At 43.5% G+C, this 22,207-nt stretch overlaps 1 protein-coding gene across 27 annotated transcripts in view; it reads right to left on the bottom strand.

The window, feature by feature from the left end:
• The window catches only part of KALRN (kalirin RhoGEF kinase), a 690,517-nt gene that overhangs the window by 423,989 nt on the left and 244,321 nt on the right, over positions 1 to 22,207 (bottom strand). For all 27 annotated transcript variants that reach the window (XM_016941792.4, XM_016941796.4, XM_016941798.4 and 24 more), the window contains exon 6: positions 1,394 to 1,516. In XM_016941792.4, coding sequence (XP_016797281.2) covers positions 1,394 to 1,516 — 123 coding nt within the window. The remainder of the gene's footprint in view (positions 1 to 1,393; positions 1,517 to 22,207) is intronic.

Below are 22,207 nucleotides of genomic sequence, written 5' to 3'. Positions count from 1 at the left end.
TCAGCATATCTCTATCACTGCACATATCAAGCTGCACCATGATTATCTACTTTTCTTTCTCTAGCTAGACAGTGAACAACTTGAGGCCAGAATTATTTAATCAAAAGTAATGGCAAAAGCGCAATTACTTTTGCACCAACCTAAAATATTTCTTCTCCAGTGTGTTAACTCTAGTGCATAGCATATTTAAAAGAGCCTGGTAGACACTGAAATTCTCTTCCTTCTTGGCCTCTGTGATTCACCTTGTTTCTGTTTTTCTAACACTTGCCCCACTCCCAACATCACCAGCTACAATGATAAGCTGTCTTTGTTTTTCAGATATATGAGGAATGGTGGAGCTATTCTTCTGGGCCAATAATTCAAGTAGAAAGAGCTGGTGGAGGAGATAGGCATTCTGAGGCTGCAGGAGTCTGAAATACAATGGCTTCAAAGAGCAGACACAATTTTGAAATAAAATCTTGGGGTAGCCACGCAGGAAAACAAAAATATATCCCGAAGTGTTAGGTTTATGAGGGATAAGAGTGGTCATCTGGAGTGAACTCCTCCATCCTTATCATTATCATAACACCAGCATTTACTGATGACTTACTACGTGCCAGGCACCGTTCTCATTGTTTTACAGTTAACACATTAAATCCTTACAACAACCTTATATGGTAGCTATTATTATTTCCATTTTATACATAAGGAAACTGAAGCATAGAGAGGTAAAGTAAGTTCTATCTGGCCAAACGGTTAGCAAACATCCCTCTGAGTGTTCAGCATCTGCCTGAACACTGCTCATCATGGAGAGCTCACTGTCTCCCACTGCATCCCACCCCACCTCCTGCTCCAAGCCACATCCTGCCTCCCCCTCAAACTGCAATCCCCTGAACATTTCTGCCTTCTAAACAAACATAAAGCAATTCTACCCTTTTCTCTTTAAGGCAGCCCTTTAAATATTCGAAGGCAGAAATCACATGTCCCTTAGGGTTTCTCTTCCCCAGTCTAAACAGCCCCGGGTCACTCAACCATTTCCAATGTGCCACAGCTTGAGGCCCCTCACCATCCCCGATCAGTGACTCACACATGCTGGGGACCAAAAAACGTTGGCTAAGTCAGTGAAGTGGAACTGGTGGAACTCGCCCTTCTAGACTTGAGCTGAGCCAATGCCTCCTACAACCCGGGACACATTCTTTCACTGTGTAAAGCAGGATCTGGAGGCATAATCTGCTGCAGGAACAGCTGGCTGGCCACATGCCCTGCACTCATCCCCATTCCAACAAATGGAACACCAAAGGGTCAGCATGTTCACAGTTCTTCCTCGGGTGGAAAGTCTGTTTCTGTCCCTCCTCCCACTTCTCCCCACTCTCCCACTCCCAGAGGCAGTGCTGAGAACAGCCCCTCAGCTCACCATGGAGTTCATGGCAAAGTGATTGTGCTGCGTCTGGAGGTCAAGGGCGTACTGGTAGCTGACTCCGATCTCCGTGTGGCTCTGGAGGAATAACTCCTTGTTGTGGCTTATCCAGTCAAACATCTAGAGAGGACAAGAAGGCACAGCATAATCAGAATGGTCATGGGTCGAATAGGGCAAAACTTTCAGAGCTAGTGGAAGGGGAAAAAGCTCTCCTGCTGGTGCTCAGTGAGAACCAGTTATTGTTCTGAGTCTCGGGGTCTTAATGGGGTGGGCCACAGCCTGATTTCTCAGGAGAGCCCTCACTTTTAGCGTAAGAACCCACCAGCAGCCGCTGTGTTGCATTACAGAGCCTAAGGGAAAAAGAGAAAATGAGTGAGATAATTGGGAGATGGGAGAGGAAGCTGTTTACCATTACCAGCATGCTTGCTTTAGGGACAGGTGCTGAGGAGACAAGCTGGGAGGCTTAATGCATCTCCTGCCACACTAGTAGAAGAGAGAAATCTTTGAAGGAAGCAACAGGGGCATCCTTACTCGCCTCTGCCCCCCTTATACACTGCCCAGCCACACACAATGTTGAATTGATTCTGAAGTGAATCAGCTTTTCTCATAACTCTACAGCCTCACAATTCTTGTGTTTCTGCTATAACCCACTGGGAAGCAGAAGATGAGGGTTTTAAGCGTAGTATAAGTACCACCTGGTGCTAGCACAGTGGGCATTAAGCCATCTTCCTCCTCCTAGCTCCATACCCTGGTTTTCACTTAGGTATCCAGCCCTCTTTCAGGCAGCCCACATACTTCAATGGGAGCTGACCAGAACCCCTGGCTCTTTGGGACACCAGACCTAAGCTAACCAGTGCATGACATTTCCCAACCAATGGGATTGTCTCAGATATAAGAATGTGATCCAATTTAGTACAATAAAACATGAGGGAAGTTTGCTAGAAACTTCTAGGAAAACAGAATCCTAGTTATTTAGTTATGGCTTCTCTTCTTCCAGTATTGTTGTATGTGGCTCTGACCTCAAATTGCTGCAGCCATTCTTCTGGCAGCCTGAGGGTGAAGCCAATGGGTAGAGAAAGGGTGGAGCCAAGACAACTGCAGGAAGCAGGCAGAGCCCTGGCTGAGCATTGTCTGGTTTCCACTTTGTCTCTGGACTTCCTTGGACCTGAGCCAATAAATCCTCTTTATTATTAAAGCCAGTTTAAGTTGGACTTTCTGTAATATTCTGTCCAGAGCAGAAAATTCTACCATTTTCTCCTTAAGGCAGCCCTTTAAATATTTGAAGATAGCCATCACATGTCCCTTACAGTTTCTCTTCCCCAAGGGGATGCGGACTGGAAGGGAAGAGAAAAATGGTTAGGAGGCTGCTACAGAAATCCTGACGAGGGTGAGGACCTGGAAACTCAACCATTTCCAATGTGCCACAGCTCGAGGCTCCTCATCATCTCAGCTCAGTGACTCACACATGCTGGGGACCAAAAAACAATGGCTAAGTCAGCAAAAGCCAAGAAAGGTGTGAAAGAGTACATTTGGAGAAGAGAACTGCACTACTTAAGCCTCACACTCCATTTGGGATGGACTAAAGGCCACAGCCCCATTGCAGAGTGAAGCAGGAAACAGCTGAGAACAGAAACAGGCTAAGAAGTGGCCATGATTGCACCAGCTCTCCGGAGCCAGAACTGCAGCCTTATCCAATTATGTCCCTTGAACAGAAGAGTGAGTTACTACTTCAATTACATTCAACCAGTATTTATGGGACACCTGCTATGTGCCAGGGACCGCTGGAGGTGGCATGAGGCAAAAATGACTAAAATATGGTTCTTGAGTATTAGTGGCTTAAACGCTAATGTGGAAAGTTGACATGGACTCAGACTCAACTTTATTATAATCTGGCACACAATGTGATTAAAATTACAACTCAAAAAAACATCTACTGATAAGATAGAGGTGAATATTGGCTGTTGAGCGAGCACAGAAGAGGCCACCTCACCTATCCTTGAGGAGTGAGATGGGGAAGAGCAGAGAAGGCTTCTCAGAGGAGGTGACACCTGAGTCAAGCCTTGATTCAGATAGGAATCAGACAGATGAAGGCCAGTGGGATGCATGCTCAGGCAAAGCGACAGAACTGGGACAGCCCACTGTGTCGAGGGCAATGAAGGGTCCTCAGCTGTGTTTCTGGAGCCTGACATCAAGGAGGAAGTGTGGCTGGGGAGGCAGGTGGGACAGACTGACCACAAAGAGCCTTGCACACAGGCTTCAGGGAACCTGGACCACACATTGTCGGCTGCCAGGTGCTGGTGGGAGGTTTTAAGCTGGGTAGTGAAGTGTGAAGTGAGCTTTGATGGCAGTGAGGGATGTGGACTGGAAGGGAAGAGAAAATGGCTAGAAGGCTGCTACTGAAATCCTGACGAGGGCGAGGACCCGGAGTCCTGGATTACGGGAGTGGCAGTAGAGTCTGAGAAATTGGCAGATTTGAGAGCTACTGGGAGCAGGATTGGGGACTTGGTTGTTTAGAGAGGAGAAGGTGGGGAAGAGCTAGAGAGAACAGCCAGGCTTCTGGCATGGCATCTGAGTCCTGGTAATAAAAAGTACCACCACAGATGCTGCCTAAAGAAGAAGGTAAGAAGCTTGGGTGGGAAATTGTATGTTCCGTTTTAGATGTGCTGAGTTTGGGAGGCCTATGAGAGTTTCAAGGGGAGGTATCCAGTAGGCAGTTAGATTTGTGTCTAAAAGTCAGGAGAGAGACATCAGGGCTGTAACAACTCACACTTAAGTATAAAAACATCACCTTCCAAAGGCAAACGTGCATGATTTGGAGATTATTCTCCCTTTTGTATTACACTTCCATCTACTTACACCAACAGTAAATAAAGGACGAAAGGACCATTCTTTACTTCTGAGTGTCAGACAATTTATTTCAGGCTGGGGCTCCTGTAGAGGTTGGGTCGATATTTGTGCTGTGTGCACTATCCTGGGTCCTCCAGCCTCAGCTACCCTCACAACACAGGCATTTGTTCAGGGCTTTTATTTTTTCTTCTTTAATTATTATTAAGGACAAGAAGGAAAAGAAGACAGGAATTTAGAGGACTCTCATTCTATAATTTTTATCTTTAGAATTCTGCCTCCCAGCCCTATTTTAAAATAATTTCTCATTTCTTTTCTTTATTGACAAAAGAATCAATAAAGTTAATGAAAGTCTGAAATGCCTGAAGTCCTTAGAACTTGTGATGAAAAGCGCTCACTCCATACACTTTCTTGGATGTTTCAGTGGCCGATTAGTGACCTTCCCTGTATGTTATGTTAAATGGTCACTTAGATATGCAAATAAGCAGATGAGTTATGTGCTGGCACCAGAATGATTAGATTGCTCGGCACCAGATCGCTCAACTACAGAGTAGGGAAAGCTGAACACAGGCCAATTAGGGTGGAAAGCAATATAAAAATGAGTTAAAGACAGGTGAGAGTTGAGAGTGCTGAAGGAACTGTGTACCTTGCTGAATCAGCTTCTTACAAAATGAGGTCTGCGCCCATGCCATCCCAACTGATTTTGCCTCCTATATTTGGAGCATACAAGCTTGTCACTGGGGTCTGGGACATTCTGGAAAAGTTTAGCTTTCACTGGAGGTGGTGCTCCAAAGAGGTGATACACATCTCAGTAGAGAGAAAAAGACCTGCTCTGGGGATTAGATGGTCTCATGTGATGTCAGGAACCAGGGTTTCCTAAGGGACAATCACAAGTCTTCTCTGGACCTAAACTTGCTGCCTACTTGCATATAATCCTCACCCCTGCAAGGCTGGCTGTCTGCAAGGGTCATAGTCATCTCTGTTGCATTCAGTGGAACTGGCGGCAGAGGCAGAATGTGTGCATACATGAATGCATGCGTATGCATGTATACATACAGTCAAGTGAGATGAAGACTACACTGGTTCCAGGCCCAGCTCTGTCACTAACTCCACATGAGACTGTGGAAAAGTCACTTCATTTCTGATCTTCTCCTCATTTGAAGAGATAGTGGTTTGCAGAATGGAGGCAAGCATCCTGGTTTATAATACGCACAATTTGGAAATGTATAGAATGCATTTTTTCCACCCAAAATAAAAAATAGTTTTGTTGATTCTCCTGGATCAGAAGATATATTCATTGCTACAACTTACATTTCTATCTTTTTGAATAAAATAATGTCAGTGAGAAAAATGGCATTGTTTTATAGCCAGAGAAGCTTCTGGATTTGGTGGTGGGTGCCTGTAATCCCAGCTACTTGGGAGGCTGAGGCAGGAGAATCACTTGAACCCAGGAGGCGGAGGTTGCAGTGAGCCGAGATCATGCCACTGCACTCTAGCCCAGGCAACAGTGCGAGACTCCATCTCAAAAAAAAAAAGAAGAGAATCTTCTTAGTCTCAGCCCTGACAATTGTGTGATGCTTTAGAGTTCAAAATGTCCACTCACCCTTCATCATTACATTGCATCCATAAAACAGTCCCACAAGGTGCTATCATCAGGCCCACTTCACAGGCAGGAAAACAGGTTCAGGGAAGTAAAGTCCAGGGTGTAGATTTAATTCATTCTACCCAAGGCTACATTCACTGAGTGCCCACTGAGCCATGCTTTGGGGACACCGCCCTGCCTCCCACTCATATGGCTGTAAGACTTTCTCTGCTTGAGCTCCCCAGGGCAGTTATCCCTAAAAGTTAGCTGAAAGAGCAGCTGTAGATGTCCGTGTAATAATCTCTTCAGAACCTGAATGATCTCTTACCCCAGATGGTACTCCATCTGGGGTAAGGTGCTATTCCTCAGTTGGAACACTTCCCTGTCAATATCTAGCCTGCTCCTCCTTCTCTACCTCCTCTTTCTTCTCCTCTTCCTCCACTGCCTGCCCCACCAAGATGGAGTGCCAGGTGTCTGGGGATGGCTGATTCAAATAGCTCTAGTTCTCTCAATACTCACTGAATGAATGAATGAATGAATGAATGAATACTATGAGTTGGTCATAGGTTATTCGGTTGCTAGTCTCCAGATAAGTGGACTCTTTCTAAGCTCCCTTCCAGCTAGGACATTTTAAACTAAAAATATCTCCAAAGTGCTTTCAAACTTGTCTTTGTTTTTTGAGAAGCCACAAATGGTGAGTTCAGCAAAGTGTAACATAACAAAAAAAATTCTACAAAGAGGAAAGTTCATGTCTAAATAATGAAATTGTATCTCTTTGAAATTAACATAGTTTAGTCTCATTAAGAAGATAGATGTTACATGTAAGTCATTTGGGTTTTTTTTTTTCCTTTTCTTTTGGGGTTTTGTTTTTAACCAAGCTAAGTAATTTTTTTCTTCTGCTGGCTAAAATCCAGTGAAAATATACAAATCTAGTTCTTAATACAGTAAATGTTAAATGAATCTATTTAAATGCAAATTAGGAAAACAAACAGAAACCTTTTTCTCCTTTCAATAATAGGAATAGCTAAAATGTTATTATTGTTCTTTTTTTAAGAAGCATAAATTATTTCATAGGACAAGTATATTAAGAATCTTATGTTTATTTTCCTTCATTTGCCAAATTTAGCAATAGCATCTGATTTAGAGTTTTAACTTTCAAACCACCTTGTTATCTATTGTTAGTATTTTATACTCTAATTATAGATTACATTGGTATTAAATATGTTCATATTCAGCTTTGATGAGCTGATTAAGAGGACACAAGACAACCAATGGCTTTTCTTTGCCTAAATATGTGCATCCCAATATCAATCATGTTCACTATACCCTGTGTACACTACAGTGGTGCATCCATAAAAGCTTGTGCCCTAGAGAGAACTAACAACGTCCTTGCAGGTGAACCTTGTTATATCTGGGAAACTAGCCGCCCAGTCAATTCCAAAATAAAATTTTATGAGTGTTAGAGCGCAAGGAACAGAATTCAAATCAGTACAGACTCTGCTGTATAAACTTTGACAAGTTTTATCATTGGTCTGAAATTCAGTTCCTTATCTATAAAATGTGGGTAATAATTTAAACTACTTAAACCTTAGGGTATCAGGGAGATGCAAATAAAATGATGGCTATGAAAATGCTTTGTTAAGTGCTACATATATGATAGATTTTGAAATCTGCATATGAGCATATATTCTATTGCACATATTTCCCAAATGTTTTCATTATAGTAAAAAACAGATGAAAGGTATGAATTTAAGATTGCAGTAAATGGGGAATCACACCTGCAGCTCATATGCAAACACATCCACCGCCCACCCACCTAGACATGCACCCCCAGAGTGACCGCAGGGCACCGCACAGACACAGCCCAAAGGTGCCTGTCCATCCTCCCACCACCTCCACCTTCACACACTCAGAGACCCAGACACCCTCTCGGGGCTCTGCCTGAGGGCACTGGTGCCTTCCTGCTGTCCCTGGGTGGCCTGACCAGGGAATCTTACTTCCTCTTGGCTTGCTTCCAGACTCTCCCTTCCCCACCCTCTCTGCTACACCTCAACTCTCACTATTAGAGACTCAGTCCCTTTGGCTCTTAACAGTTTTTCACTCAGGTGAGATGCCTATTAAAATGCAATTTTTCATGCAATCCCTCCTGGAATTAGCTTATCCTGAATATAGAAACAGTTTAGTAAGAGGGCAAGGTCCTTTGTGAACATGGCCCAGGGATGAGATCCTACAAAGTGGCAGAGAGGTCCTAGAGAGAAGGAGAGAAGCCCTAAAATAGACGTGAGAATCAAAGGCAAAATCTCCCCACTTTACAATTTTGCTTTCATGGAACTTGGACTGACCCAGGACACATTTTCTTGTGCAAATAGGGCAACACACAGACCTCATAAAGGACCCCAAAATGTGGAGTTATCTCCAGGTTCCAAGAATTCCTTACTGAAAGAATGTGACACCTCACCTCTTTCGTATCCTGCAAACCCTGCAGACCACAGGGTATTTAGGTTCTGAAGAGATCATTACACGGACATCTACAGACGGGGGAGGCAGCTGGGATATGGGCCTGAGAGGCTGTAGGTGTAATAAATATCTCTTGAAGTTCTGCTTGTTTCCTTCGTGTTTTTGGCATGTCAGTTGGCGTACTTTTATATATTGTGTAAAAGAGAAGCCATTTTTGTCTTTTGTCATAAATCCAGTCTGCTCAAGGAAGGACAGCACAGCCTGGTTACCTGGGAGACACTTTCACTGAATCCTCAGTAACTGGCCAGGATGCCAAACATCTCACGGACCAGGCCACGTCTCTGACCTGTAAACATGCTACGGATCCCCTAACTCATTTCTTATACCTTCCATACCCAAATTCCTTAAATCTCAAATCCCATGTCTAACACCCTTACATGTTCCTCACAATCTAGAACAGGTCGGATTTCTCTGTAAAACAGCCAAATATCCCACTACGAGCCAAGGGTTAACAAAACCCTTTCCCCTCTTACACGGTAATTTGACCTTCAGTTAACATCCAAGTTCAGCTTCCCTGAAAACAGATAAAAGATGGTATGTGCCAACATGTTGCTAAATCATGTTTCTTATGGTAAAAAAAAAATCCCCTGCTTCACAAATTTCATCTTGATTGGGAGGAACTGTAAGTGAACTGCAAATACCTGATGGGTACACCATACCTTGGACATACCTGAGGTGGTGATTTTTATAACTGCAATGTTCATTGCAGAAACTCTGGAAGCTGTGCCAACGGAGTTGTTACCAAACATACTGGTTCCCATGGGGCATGGAGTTTATAAGCCATGGCAGCTCCTGCAGCTGCCCAATGCAGATCTTACCTTCTTGCACCTAAGCCGATGGCTGAGCTGAACTGCTGCAAGCACTGCTCTGCTGGCAAGCTGTGGTTCCCATCTTCTATCATTCTCAGTAGATCAGTACCCAAGATGGCCCATGGTAGTCTCATAAATCTGAGTGTTTAGTGGGACCTAAGAAGACTCCCTGGTAGGTGTTGTGCTCATATTTTAGAGCCAAACTATACCTACAACAGTATAAAACTCTTGTCTTCTTTTTCTTCCTCTTGCCTTCTCTCCATAACAATTTATCTCCATGATATGTTAATGTTATCTCCATAACATCAATGATGATGACGGTTATGACAATTCCAACAACTAAGATTTGTTAAATGCTCACTATGTGACAGGTACTGTACTAAGCACTTTATATATATTAACTCACTTAATCCTCCTAATAACCTCATAATTATCTCCCCAATATTAACCCTCAATATCATCATCTCCATTTTATGAATTAGGAAACTAAGGCACCAAGAAATTAACTAACTTGTCTAAAGCCACACAGCTAATAAACATCAGAGTCAAGGTTTCAAACCCAGGAGGTCTAGTTCCAGAGTTGATGCTCTTAACTCTGCTGCTAAACCCTCCAATAAGCCCGGAGCTTCCTTCTGTCTCTCCTTCTCTTCATCACCAAACTTTCAGAAGTGTGTTCTGCCCCTACTGCCTTTGTTTTTCCTCCATCCAATTCCTCCTTCAGCCCTTAAAATATGGTTGCTTTTACTACTTTCTTGAGTTGACACCCACGATGAAACCCAGTCACTTCCTAGTTTCTGAATTCTTTATTCTGTCAGTTCTCACTCACTTTGACCACGTGTCAGAATCAGATGCTGTCCTTTCTGAAATTCCACCCTGTCTGCCCCACAAGACCAGGTAATTTTCAGCAGCAGCCCATGGGGCTTCAGACATGATGAGTGTCTCTTCCTGCTTTCACAAGTCTCTAGACTTGTAAACATTTTCTCTGGAGAATCAGTGTTTTCACATACTTGAATTTTCTTCCTTGACACATCATATCTAGTCTCAGCATGACAAAAATGATAGGAAAACTCTAATTTTGAAAGCTTACCAATCCTCCAATCCTACAATGACTTATCTAAACTTACCTCCCACTTCCCTGGCTGCCAATTTGTGGCTTCCTTTAGTGTCCTTCACAGCCTATTGTGACAATCTAAACACGGACCTCAGCCCTTTACCCTTCATCCATCAAACCCTCTCAGTGTGAATATCCACCCAGGCCCACAACTTCAACAACACTAATACTATGTCTTATTTCATGTGCCTGTGCCAAGAGCCTTCATAGTGTATGTCACATAATCCTCATAATAATGCTACAAAGAATATATTGTTAATTCCATTTTAAACATGGTGAAAACTCAGTATTAAGAAGCCAAATAAATTGGCTAAGATCCCACAGTTTGTAAGTGATGAAGATAAATTGGAATCTAGTGTCCATCTGAACCTAAATCCCATGCAAGTTCCTGTTTCATAATGCTCTCTAACAATAACTTCCCAGATAACTGACAAGAATAAATACATGCCAGGCTCTACAGAATGAGGTTTACACACATTATCTCAATCATCATAACAGCCTTATGAAGTAATAGATGCCATAATCACCACCTTTTTATTTATTTATTTTTTTAGGTAGAGAAATAGATTCAGAGAGATTAAGTAACTTGGTCATGGTCACACATTCTGGGTGGCATATTAAAGACTCAAATCTAGGTCCGCATAACTCCAAAAGTCATGCTTTTAAACCATTAAATTGTCTCCCCAATACAGACTTAAATCCTGGACTATCTATAGTCACACAGTGCCTGCTATGGTTTGAATGTGCCCCCAAATTTCATGTGTTGAAAACTTAATCCCCAAGTTCATATGTTGATGGCATTTGGAGGGGAGGCCTTTGGGAGGTAATTAGGATTAGATGAGGTCATCAAAGTGGGACCCCCCCATGATGGAATTAGTGACTTTAGAAGGAGAGGAAGAGGAACCTGAGCTAGCACACTTGCCCTGTCTCAACATGTGGTGCCTTCTGCCATGTTATGATGCAGCAAGTAGATCCTCACAGGATGCTATAAGCTCTTGGACTTCCCAGCCTCCAGAACCATGAGCTAAATAAATCTTTCTCTATAAATTACCTAGTCTCAGGCATTATTTTATAGCAACAGAAAGCAAACTAAGACAGTATCTATGGACTCAATATTAATATCCTCTTAATGTTCCACAAGCATCTCAAAACTACTAATTTTTCCTGCCTTCCCATATCTTCGCGTCATCCCTCAGAGCTAACTTTTTCTCTATTTTCTCAAATAACTCTGGAATATGCCTTTTACTTCCATTACTGCTGCTACTCATCCCTCAGCCCACCCTGCGTAGATAATAAATTACAAATACTTGCCTATTTGGCCCCCTTACTCCATTCTGTCCCTTATACTAAGCCATCGGACCCCATCAGGTTCACTGCACTAATACATTGCTTTCCCGTGTCATTATCTCAGTCAAAATAATAAAAAGAAAACAAAAACCAAACCCTACTATTGCTGATACCTACAATGAAAAATCCAATCTTCCTAACCAGGTATTTGAGGCCTCTCTCAACCCCAGACTGGTCCAAATCTACGTTATTATTTCACATCACAGTCCTATTCCAAGTATCTTTTGCAGCCAAATTGTTTTATTCACTGCCATGCAGACACACTATATTATGCTCATTCCATCCCTATATTGGTGTCCACATTTCCCCCCACCATGATATACCCACACTCAAATCTCCAGATTATTCCCATCCTTCAAAATTGAAGTCTCATCTCCTCCTGATGCCTTTCTTGACCAAATAAGCCCATACTGACTTCTTTTCCTTGGAAACTCATTTCTCTAGTGTTTACCATAGTAGTTCACAAACATAGCCTTAATTTAGAACTATCTGAAATGTTTTCTTAAAAAATATAACTTCCTGGCTGGGCATGATGGCTCACACCTGTAATCCCAGCACTTTGAGAGGCCAAGGCAGGTGGATTACCTGAGGTCAGGAGCTCGAGACCAGCCTGGCCAACAAGGCGAAACCCCATCTCTAATAAGAATACAAAAAATTAGCCAGGCGTGGTGGCAGGCACCTGTAGTCCCACCTACTGGGGAGGCTAAGGCAGGAGAATCACTTGAACACAGGAGGTGGAGGTTGCAGTGTGCCGAGATCACACCACTGCACTCTAGCCTGGGTGACAGAATGAAACTCTGTCTCAAAAAACAAAAATTAAATATATATATTAAATATACATAAAAATTAAATATATATATAAAAATATATATATATATATCTTCCTAGGCCCTACCATTGATTTTCTGATTCCATAGAAGCTCTCCAGGTAACCTCAATATACTTGCATTTTTATTTAAAATGTTCACGAGGAGACTTATGGTCTGTCCCTGTCTAAGTAGCTGGTATCATATTTAACCCTACTGTCTATTAGCTATTTGAAAGGCATTGGTCAATAACCAATATAGACCAATGATCCTTGAAAGAGAGAAAGCATACAGTGTAAGTTCCATATTCACCTCAGCTTGCTCCCTGAGGATATTTTCCTAACTGTGGAGCAGAGAAGTAGAAGCCGAGCAGAGGGCAGGAATAGTCTTGATGGATGTAAAAAATGGGTATCAGTGTTCAGGGACTGGTAAGGAGGCTGAGATTTGGGTGACAGGATATTACAGTGGAGGGAGATGCAGAGGAGCTACCTCAAAGTCTTCACTAAAATTTCCCTCAGGTCCTTAGCCAAATCCCAAGCTTTGCATATGCAGGACAAGACTCCAGAAAGTCTAGCAGAGAACAGGTATGAGAGGTGGGGCATATTAAGAGCTAAAAAGAAATTTTAGAGGTCACACAGTGCTGGGGAAATGCTGGGAGTTCTAATTCAAACAGAGTAGAGAGGCTTTCATGAGCTCTCTGGGCATTCATTTGGGACCCCAGAAACACCAAGCTATAGGAATAAGAGCCACATCTTTAGAATAAGGGCTATACCCTAGGATTAATAAAAAGATAAAAATATACCTACCATACCAAAGTCTAAACCAAGGCTCAATTAGATCAATATAATCTTTTGTAATTTAATTGTATTCTAGAATAAGACTTTAAAATATTTAGGGAAAGATAAACTATCAAGAGCCTCTACAGTGTATCATCTACAATATCCACTATACAATGTAAACTATAAGATATATAAAGAGACAGAGAAAAATTACTGATAATCAAAACAATAAAATTGTCTATAGAAGATGATCCAGATACGAATTAGCAGACAAGGCTTTCAAAATAACTATGATTGACATCTTAAAAAAATGGGGGGAAGGGACAAAATGGATTAAAAAATGGAATGCTCCAACGGAGAATCAGAATCTATAAAAAGAATTGTATGAACATTCTAGAATTGCAGAGTATAATACTGAACTTAAGAATTCACTGGATGAGTGTAATGGCAGAATAGATGCAGCAGCAAGCAGGATGAATGAACTTGAAAACAAATCAATAGAAAACAGCACACTGGGCAGGGTGCAGTGGTTCATGCCTGTAATCCCAGCACTTTGGGAGGCCAAGGCAGACAGATGACAAGGTCAGGAGTTTCAGACCAGCCTGGCCAACACAGCAAAACCCCGTCTCTACTAAAAAGACAAAAATATAGCCAGGCGTTGTGGTAGGCGCCTGTAATTCCAGCTACTAGCTACTTGGGAGGCTGAGGTGGGAGAATCGCTTGAAACCAGAAGGCGGAGTTTGCAGCACAAAAAGGGAAAGGGGAAGGGGAAGGGGAAGGGGAAGGGAGAAAGAGAGAGAGAGAGCAAGAGAGAAAGAGAGGAAGAGAAGAAAAGAAAGAAAGAGAAAAAGAGAAAAGAAAAGAGAAAGGAAGGAAGGAAAAGAAAGAAAGAAAGAAAGAAAGAAAGAAAGAAAGAAAGAAAGAAAGAAAGAAAGAAAAGAAAGAAAACAGCACACTGAAGCACAGAGAGAAAAGCAAATAGAAGCACAGGACACAGCAGAAGAGATGTGGGACATAACTAAAAGATCTAGTACAGTGCCGTCCAGTACAACCTTCTGTGATGACTGACATGTTCTATGTCTGTCCTGTCCAGTTGGTTTGCCACTAGGTGCCTTTTGAATATTTGAAATGTGGCAAGTGAAACTGAGAAACTGAGTTTAAAATTTTATTTTTAAGCAGGGTGCAGTGGCTCATGCCTGTAATCCCAGCACTTTGGGAGGCCCAGGCAGGTGGATCACCTGAGGTCAGGAGTTGAAGACCAGCCTGGCCAACATGGCAAAACCCCATCTCTACTAAAAATACAAAAATTAGCCAGGCATGGTGGCGTGCGCCTGTAATTCCAGCTACTTGGGAGGTTGAGGCAGGAGAATCACTTGAACCCGGGAGGCAGAGGTTGCAGTGAGCTGGGATCATGCCACTGCACTCCAGCCTGGGCAACAAGAGTGAAACTCTGTCTCAAAAACAAACAAACCAAAAATTTTATTTTTAATTAATTTTTTTATTTGTATAAATTTAAAGGATACAAATGCAATTTTGTTACACGGATAGATTGCATAGTGGTGAAGTCTTGGAGCTTTCAGTGTATCTATCACACCATAATAGTGTATACTATACCCACTAAGTTTAATTAGCCAGATGTGGCTACTGACTGTCCTGTTGGGTAGTGTAGTTTTAACACAGGCATACTTAGAGTTCCAGAGGAAAGGAGAGAGAAAATGGGACATGATAGACTCTAAGGATAAGAAGGATATACTACTCCTTCTAGAGTAGTATATTGAACATTGATTCCCTAACATCCAGTTCACCCCAGATCATTTGTTCAAACCAGTCATACTAATTTCACTCCCCTTTTTATTTACATGTTCAGGATTGGGCAAGTCTTAGTGAGTATGAACCAACGAAATTGAGGAGAGATTTACTTAGAGCTTCTGGGAAACAGAAGTCAATGTCTGTGTTTCTCCCTCCTTCTCCTGCTACCCCTATCACTTGGGGAAGAGTGAAGCATGTTGCTCTGTTACAATGGGCAGCTGTCTTAGAACCATGAAGGGAAATAGCCTTGCAATGAAGTTCTCGGCCAAACAGTGAGATCTCAGCAGAGGAGTGAGATAGAAAGAATCCTGAGTGCCTGAAGATGGGCTCACACCGATTCATCAATCTTGAAGCTCAACATCATTGTCTCTGAATGACTACTTAAAATGTGAAATAATACATTTCCTTGATATTTAAGCAAATTTTACTGTCTTCTGTTTCTTGAAGCCCAAAGCATCCTGATACCAAGAGTCACACCCTCATGATGTTTAGTGTGATTGTTCATTCACTTATTGAGCACTCGTATTCCAGACATTGGGTTAGACACGGGTGATAAAAGATCAAGGCCACGATCTACTGAGGGGGACAAACACATTCCATATTCTGTTAATGTTAATAAAATGTGAAAAATACTATAAGAGACGTATACAGTGGGCTGACAGTAGAGGAGCACTTGGTCCAACTTGGCAGAGATAGGGTTAGGGAAAAGCATGGATGGCTTCTGGGTGGCAACACTTGGACAGCACTTGAAAGACAACAGGATTTCGTCAGGCAAAGAAGGTGTAGTTTGCAAGGGCATTTTAATCAGAGGAAATAGCTTGAGCAAAGGCCTGGAGGTTTAAAGCAGCAGCATAAAATGAGGGTTTGTAAGAAGCGATAGTAGGAGATAGGGAGATACCAGATCACAAAGGGCAAAAGATGCATTGGGGAACCACTGGAGGGGAGTGATAGCTCAGATTTGCTTTTAACTACGAAGTGAGTGTCTAGACTGAGACCCTCCCAGATATACAGGCATTTATCTCATTGCAAAGGGGAGACCAAGCCAGCCTTGATCTCATAGAACAAAAACCAACTAGCACATTGCAGACTTCTCACCAACTGATGGTCTCTGCCTCCGCTTTCTCCTCCATTTTGTTCCCTCTCCCATCTTTTTCACACAAACTCTTCAAATGTCTGGGTCAAAGAAGATAAAGATCATAATATGATAATATATGAAAAGTGCTGAGTATAGCATATGATACATAGCAGATCCAGATTGTATGCTAGTCTCTTTCCACTTCCTCTGGGTTCAGACAAGATAAACTGGCAGTCACAACAAGTAGTTGCTGTCTGATTAGAGAAACTAAGACTGCAAAACTTCATGCTAAAATCACACACTGTTCTTGACAGATGAGCTGCAGTTCAGCAGCTGTCTGGAGAAGCACACACTCAATGCTAAGCCTTAAAAGGCCACTCTCCTCGCACTTGCCCTCCTCAAGTTAAGTGATGTAATAAAAAATCTCACCAAGTCATTAATATAAATATTTTCAGACTTTAAATAAGGTGTTTTTGCATTTTATTTCCAGCCTATGAGCCTGGATGCACTTTATTCCCTGCAGCACTGGCAACACACTCATTACCCTCCTGTGGGGAAGGAATGGTCATCCAGGAGCCAGCAAGTCAAGCAGATGAGAAACAGAACTAACCAAGCCAGGAGTCAGCCCAGACAGCCCCGGGATATTGACTCTGAGTGGCCAAATTCCTTCCATTTGAACCACAAATGCTGATAAAATATTTTCAGGAACACAGTGAGGGAATGTACTTCACTCACTTCCCAAAATGTAGACTTGAAGAGGTCAAATCCTATTTAATCCAGGCTGAGAAAATAATGCCCAACTTTATCCCAGAGCTAAATTTAGACATAAACTGAGATCTGGCCCTTGGCAAGTTAATTTAGATGAGCTAATGGTTGTTCCTGGCATAAGGGATACACTCAATAAATGGTAACTATTATTGTTACTGCAAAAATGGAGTGTCTGTTGGATGTTCTCATCTAGTCCTCCCACACATCCTAAAATCAGCTGTGCCAATCACTTGCACATCTGGGAACAAAGCTCCACATGAGGCTAAGGAGGAGGCAGCTCTTTCTTTGGGAGCCCCTCTCTGGGAGGAGGCAGGCCTCCCTGTGGGAGCCCTTCTCTTGGGGAGAAGACCACCACCTAGCTATGCTGGTATGTGCTAGGTGGGCCTGACCTTGAGCTTAGGAGGAGGACTAGGCACCCCATTTTGCCCCTTCTCCCCTCTTCCAGCAGCAGCCTCTGCAATGGGGCTCAGACAGGTAAGGGGCCATGCAGGGAGCCAGGCTGGGCACATCCACAAGGAGAAGCTTGGCAGTGTTTCCAGCTTCCAGACCCTACAGGATATACTCTGCAGGGCTTAGGAAGAACTTACTGAATGAAGAGCCCCATCACTCCTCAAGGCTGCCAGAGGACCAAGGTAAATGCCTGTGTTTAGATAGCATCCATTGTCCCTAAAAGTAGGTTAGAGGCCAGGTGTGGTGGCTCATGCCTGTAATCCCAGCACTTTGGGAGGCCAAGGTGGGTGGATCACCTGGGGTTGGTAGTTCAAGACCAGCCTGACCAACATGGAGAAACCCCATCTCTACTAAAAATACAAAATTAGCCAGGTGTGGTGGCACATGCCTGTAATCACAGTTACTCAGGAGGCTGAGGCAGGAGAATCGCTTGAACCCGGGAGGCAGAGGTTGTGGTGAGCCAAGATTGTGCCATTGCACTCAGCCTGGATAACAAGAGCGAAACTCCATCTCAAAAAAAAAAAAAAAGAAAGAAAAAAGTAGGGCAGAAATGCAATAACCAGCTAACACATGATAATGTTTTTAGTAACCTTCATAATCACTTCTTTCACTTCTCTGTGCCTTAAAAGAAATTAAAATTTAAATTTCATTTAATTATCCATCCTTCTTCCAAAATGTCTTCGGGAATTGTTCCCACTCGTGTCCCACTGCCAATCCTCCTAACACAAAGGCCTTGGTGCTGCCTTTGCCCCCTGACATCCAGCCAGTCACTGGTCTCATTTTCTTCCCTTGAGTGTCTCGAGGGTTTGTCCCTTCCCTTTCTACTTTCACTACCACCTCATCTGTTCCCACTTGGATTAGTATAAAAGGACCAGAACCGGTTTCTTGCCTCCAAATCACTCTTTCCATTGCAAGGTGAAACTTGCTAACACCCCAGTTTTCAACAGTGAGTGCATTAAGGTAGCGTTCCTAGAAACCATTCAGCAGTAGGTGGTGCTCTTGTGTCAGCTCAGTGTTCACAGGTTTTGTTCTATTCTCAAGCAGCCCAGTGAGTACAGACTGTGTCACGGTCAACTATTTATTTATTTGGCACTAAGTATCTCTGGTCAACACAGAGTAATTGAAGACACTGGTCCTGACCTCCAGAAATTTTCAATATAATTGGGGGAATGAGATCTTTGAGCACCTAGCTATAATGCTAGATGGCATGGAACAGGGACAATTTGAGGGGGATGGATAAGGGCTGCAGGAAATGCTCAGAGGGAGAAAGAGCACCTCCAACAGGGGAGAACAGAGAGAGCAGCATCTGAGCTGGACCTTCAGCTGAGGGAGGGTTTTAATAGGCACATATAGTGGAGCAGGCATTCCAAATGGGAGGAGTGTTGGCATGAACAAAGGCATGAAAAGGTGGGAATGTGCAAAGCACAGAAGAGAATGCCCTGAGGGATGGGAGCTGAATGCCCAAGTCCAGTCTCACTCTCCATTCTAGGGCCCTCGTGTTTGTACCCCCTCTTGCCACCTCATGACAAGGTCACCTCCCCAGGGAAATCTGGGACAAGCTGGTCAACCCAATCTCTAAAGAGGATGGAGGAAACCAAACCCTCTTTTATCTCTCCACCAGAACGCATATGTTACAGAGTATATCTTCTCACCACATCAGCAGTTGTTCCTATAGCAGGACATTCTTATGCTAGAGAAAGCTTACTAAGGAGCGGCTAGAGGTGAACAAACCAAGAGTGGGATTTCAAAGGGGCCATGGGATGGGGGACTGGGGGAAGAACCCTTCTGGGATTCCAGCTAGAGGCAGATTTCCTCCAAGAGATTAATATTCCTTTGCGTGTTTTTTTTCTTTTTTTTATTATACTTTAAGTTCTAGGGTACATGTGCACAATGTGCAGGTTTGATACATAGGTATACATGTGCCATGTTGTTTTACCACAGGTTTCCGACTCTTTACAAGAGAGGCTTTTGCTCTCCTTGGGAATGACCTCAGGAAGAGCCATGGGATACAGGAATGGGGTTGAACAGTAGATACCCTTGAGTTGGGCTTTTCCCTGAGAAACAGTAACTACTACTGACCTTGGCACCAGAACACTTTAACTCAACATTTTCATACTGGAAAAATCTCTGTGTGCTCACATGTGAGAAGACATCCTCCTGTATTTATATATGAGATGGTGTCTCTCTCTATTCAAGTGAGAGAACATCATTCTCTGGGTGGGCAAACTCTTGGGGTTTCAGATCAACTAACTTGGGCTACAAAACCTAGTGCACCTACACATACAAAATCTCATTCTCACCTGTGCAAGTGGGACCAAAAGCTGCAGACTCCTCCCATTACCCCTCATCCACTTGAAAAACTGGTCCCAGGAAAGCTGCATTAAAGAGTTTAGAGCCCATGTCAAACGAAAATAGGCTGAAAGAACTCACAGAACTTTATCTGGTGAAGAAAACATGAGGAAGGTCCCCAAGCACTGTCCCCAAGTTATGGGAGAGCTGCCCTGCAGGGGAAGGAAGAGAGTAGTTCCCCAATGACCCTGAGAGACAGAGATGGGACTGCAGGGTGTAACTACAGGAGGGTAGATTCTGGCCTGCTGGAAGGAGGACTTTCTAACAACTGGGGCTACAGAACAGTGGAACAGGCTGCCTCACAAAGCTGTGGCTTCCTCAGCCCTGGAAATGCTCAGAAGAATCTGGAAAAATGCACATCTGGAAGGGAGTTCTGCCACGGGTAAGGGATTGGACCTGAATCAAAGACTTTAGGATTCTCAGATGCTCCTGGCAAGACCTGAACCATTTGCCAGAATCCAGTTTTCCTCGTGGTCCACTGGTTATTCCATGGACTTCTGACTCTCTGTTGTGCTCTGACTCCTGGTAACCCGCATGGCATGAACACAGACCTCCTGCACTCCTCTCTGTAGAGCCTGTGCTCCAGCCACACCCAACTGCAGACATTCCCAGGATCCAGCCTGCATTTTGAGGCTGCTGTGCCTTTGCTCACACTCTTCCATCTCCCTGCATCCCAAACCCTGGCTAAACATTTCTCCATCTATGCTCCCATAGCACTAATAGACACCGTTGTGAACTTACCTGTGCAATGGCTATTTGTTTGCCGGTGCCCTCTGTTCCAACATGGCCAGGCCTGAATGCAGCTCATCTTCCAATTGCCCATCCCTGGCACAGTACTCGGCACAGTGATTGGCTTATCTTCAGCAAGTGTTCTCTAAGATCCTGCCAGCCTGGTTACAGCTTCCATTTCCTTTTCTCCCTGCTAGCAGCTGACCTTGTGTCTAATACCCACTGATGAGGTCCTCCTCAAGATCCCTTCTTGGTTTCTCCAGCCACCAGGTTCCTCACCTCCATGCTCTGCTGCCACAGGCTGCCTACTTTCCACTCTGGCATCTTTGTTGTGGATGGGGCTGTATTCCCCATGCATGCCCCTCAAGAGAGCCTCCCCAGGCATCTATCCACTGCTGATTCCACTCATTTACATGGGCCAGCACAAGTCTATCTCTACAAATCTACCATTTGTTCCATGTGCTGAATGTCTTCAAGGCTCCAGCCATACTGGTAGATTTATGTACATTTTCTTTAACTCATACAATAATCCTAAGGCAGGTATTAAAATCTATATTTTACAGATAAAGAAATCAGTGTTCAGAGGGGGTGAACTGAACACAGTCACTCAGCTACAAGTGGCCCAGCAGGGATTCAAACCCAGGTTTCTCCAGTTTCAAAGCCAGTGCTCTCTCTGTCCCCCACAGGAGGCCTGAACTGTGCATGGGGCTCTTCCTTAACTCTGACCAAGGAAGGAAGCAGGAATGGAAAAGGAAGGCCATGCAACAAGTTCAGAGAGAACAGGTGCACAAAAGGTAAGGACAGGCCTGAGGAGATGCCAGGACAGGGACCAAGAAGGTCACAAGTGGGAAAGGGAGTAGAAGAGGAACAGGGAAAATGGTAGAAGGTAGAAAAAAGGAAGGAAAGCAGGTTCCTCAAAGCAAAATGCCTAGAAAGAAACCTTGGGAAAGCTTCCTACCCCAAACAGAGACTTTGTTTTATAAAGTCTGACAAATTCATCACCCCAGGCAGGATAAGACTTTGGGTCCTGTTTTGGGCTCTAGGGAGTGACCAGAACTGTTTATACCTTGGAAGGAGAGGACAGGAAATAGAAGTGGATACTTTGCCCAGTGATGGGGCATTCCCAAATTACTTTATAATTTATAAAACAAATTATAAAGTAAAATTTGTTCTACTTTATAAACTCTGATTTTCCCTGCACTGCCCTACACTATCCTCCATCCAAGGCCTAGGGTAAGAGTAGAGACACATAGTCCCAGCAGAAGGCCTGTCACACAGTAGACACTCAATGTCTGTTGATGAATGAGTCAATGAACTTTTCTCAGTTACTGCCCTGCACCACACACCCACACACACACACCTGAAATGTCCTTCATTCTTCAAACAGGGTACCAAAACCTTTCCCCTGTTTCCCCTACTGGGGCAGAGCTGACATGTCTCCTTTTTGCTTGGACCACCTCCATGCTTTTTCTCCCATACATACTAAGACACTCACCCCACCTCCACCAGCCCTACCCCCACCCAGAAAGCAACAGAGACCTTGATATCTTAACTCACCTGGGTTCTAGCCACTGGAGTGGTGACTCTCTAAACCATCTTTTCCTTACGATGTATCAAGAATTACATTAGTGCTAACTCTGATTTTCCCTGCACTGCCCTACACTATCCTCCATCCAAGGCCTAGGGTAAGAGTAGAGACACATAGCCCCAACAGAAGGCCTGTCACACAGTAGACACTCAATGTCTGTTGACGAATGAGTCAATGAACTTTTCTCAGTTACTGCCCTGCACCACACACACACACACACACACACACATACACACACACACACACAT

This window comes from Pan troglodytes, chromosome 2 (genome assembly GCF_028858775.2).
Source record: "Pan troglodytes isolate AG18354 chromosome 2, NHGRI_mPanTro3-v2.0_pri, whole genome shotgun sequence".
Lineage (NCBI taxonomy): Eukaryota > Metazoa > Chordata > Mammalia > Primates > Hominidae > Pan > Pan troglodytes.
This window is presented reverse-complemented; position numbering and strand designations above follow the sequence as displayed.